General features: G+C 41.0%; 1 protein-coding gene across 1 annotated transcript in view; it reads right to left on the bottom strand.

Annotated features, from left to right (window-relative positions):
• The window catches only part of LOC106872105 (echinoderm microtubule-associated protein-like 6), a 39,226-nt gene that overhangs the window by 36,289 nt on the left and 1,057 nt on the right, over positions 1 to 1,880 (bottom strand). The window contains exon 2 of the mRNA XM_014918966.2: positions 507 to 1,675. Within this exon, the coding sequence (XP_014774452.1) occupies positions 507 to 724 (218 nt within the window). The 5' untranslated portion in view covers positions 725 to 1,675. The remainder of the gene's footprint in view (positions 1 to 506; positions 1,676 to 1,880) is intronic.

The following is a 1,880-nucleotide window of genomic DNA, read 5'->3' as shown; positions in this document are numbered from 1 at the left end:
AAAAAACATAAATCCGAAAGAAGCACACTCTAAGATATAGAGCAGTATTTATTAAAAATGGGGAAGGGGCCGGTTTATGGGATTGCCTTAGGTTTACCGTCCATAAAGGGTTTAACTTTATGGCGTATCGTTACATCCCAAAACCTGTTGGCCCAAGGCCTCTTAAGAAAATGCCTTGGGCTGACAGGTTTTGGGGTCTGACAATACACCATAAAGCTAAAGCCGTTATGGACGGGAAACCTAAGATAATCCCATAAACCGGCCTTCACCATTTTTAATACATACATATATACATACATACATATATATATATATATATATATATATTGTCGGTAGTTCATATATCCGAAAAGAAAGACAGTCTTAAATATTAGAGCAATAATGTATTTTTTAGGAAGCTGATTGATATAACCGGTGAGGGAATGACCATGGTGTGAAAGCAGTGGTCACTCCCTGACCGGCAATAACAATCAAACTTCTAAACACACACACACACTGGCACTTACCTGATAATATCATCATCATGGCCAAGATAAAACTTCTGGGTGTGTTGTCGAACTGAGTAAACGATGGCCACTCCGGCCACAAAATAAACCACATTGTTCCCACCACCGGCTGCTCGACCCGAGGCCGTGAAGTGGACGTTGTTTCGGCACTGGTGACCTCTGTAACCGTATACCCATTCCAGACGGAGCTGATGGTCGGGAACACCCCTGTCCGACATTGTGTCGCTTCGCCGTGTTAATGTCTTTATAATTTGACCACCCTCCCACCTTCTTCTTCGTCTTCCTCTTCTTTCTTAAATATTAATTACGTTGTGGTGGTGATGGTGCTGCTGACGGTGGTGGTTGGTCGTAGTCACAGTCGTGGTGGTAGTTGATGTGGGTGATGATGATTATGCTGATGCTGTTATTGTTGCGGTGGTAGTGAAAGTGTTGTTGATGTAGATGCTGGAGTAACGGCAGTTATTATTATTATTATTATTATTATTATTATTATTATTATTATTATCAATATTTATGAATGATCGTTAGGTATTGTGATTTGTTGTAATTGTAACAGTTGTTGTTGTTGTTTAGCACCAGGTCGATCATAATTTGGACCGATCTACGATCAAAGACGTTCCAACCATGACCATATCAAATTTCTCAAAACAACGTATCGGGTAGACCAACAATCCAAACCGTGTCCTAACTTGTTTACGATCCTAGGGCGTGGCTTCAGGGGAAACTTGGCTGCTCTTTCTAGCAGATCGACGGACCACGCAGAGGATCCTTCGTCGGTTCGTAACTTTTGTTGTTCTTACTGTTGTTGGTGGTGATGATGTCGACGTCGAATGCTATGGTCTTATGATAGTTGTTGTGGTGATGACGATGATGATGATGGTGGTGGTGGTAATAGTAACTGAGGTGGTTGCAGTTGTTGAGGTTTGTCTTCACATACTCCTCCTCCTCCTACTCCTCTCTCTCTTGTTCCTCTCTCTCTATCGTTCATCCTTTCCTCGGCTGTCGTTTTTCTGCTTCTTTCGCCATCGCCAGCTTCTCTTTTCACTCTCTTCCCGTCGATGATGATGATGATGATTGTGATGTTGATAATGTTATTCTTATAGAAACGGTCGTTTTAGTTGCTGCTGTTGTTGTTGTTGTTGCTGCTGCTGCTGCTGTAGATGTTGTACCTGTACAAGGTGATAAAGCTGGATTAATTAAGTTGAATACAAATTTTAATCACACACTAACACATAGGAATGAACGTGTATACAAACAAACACACTCATAGAATTAGTCGTTGTCACACACACACATGCACAAAAGCACATAGATACATCACACACACACACATATATGTATGTATGTATGTATGTATGTATGTATGTATATATA

This window comes from Octopus bimaculoides, chromosome 11 (genome assembly GCF_001194135.2).
Source record: "Octopus bimaculoides isolate UCB-OBI-ISO-001 chromosome 11, ASM119413v2, whole genome shotgun sequence".
In the NCBI taxonomy this organism is placed as follows: Eukaryota; Metazoa; Mollusca; class Cephalopoda; order Octopoda; family Octopodidae; genus Octopus; species Octopus bimaculoides.
The sequence above is the reverse complement of the archived record's forward strand: the minus strand, read 5'-3'. Positions and strand labels throughout refer to the sequence as shown.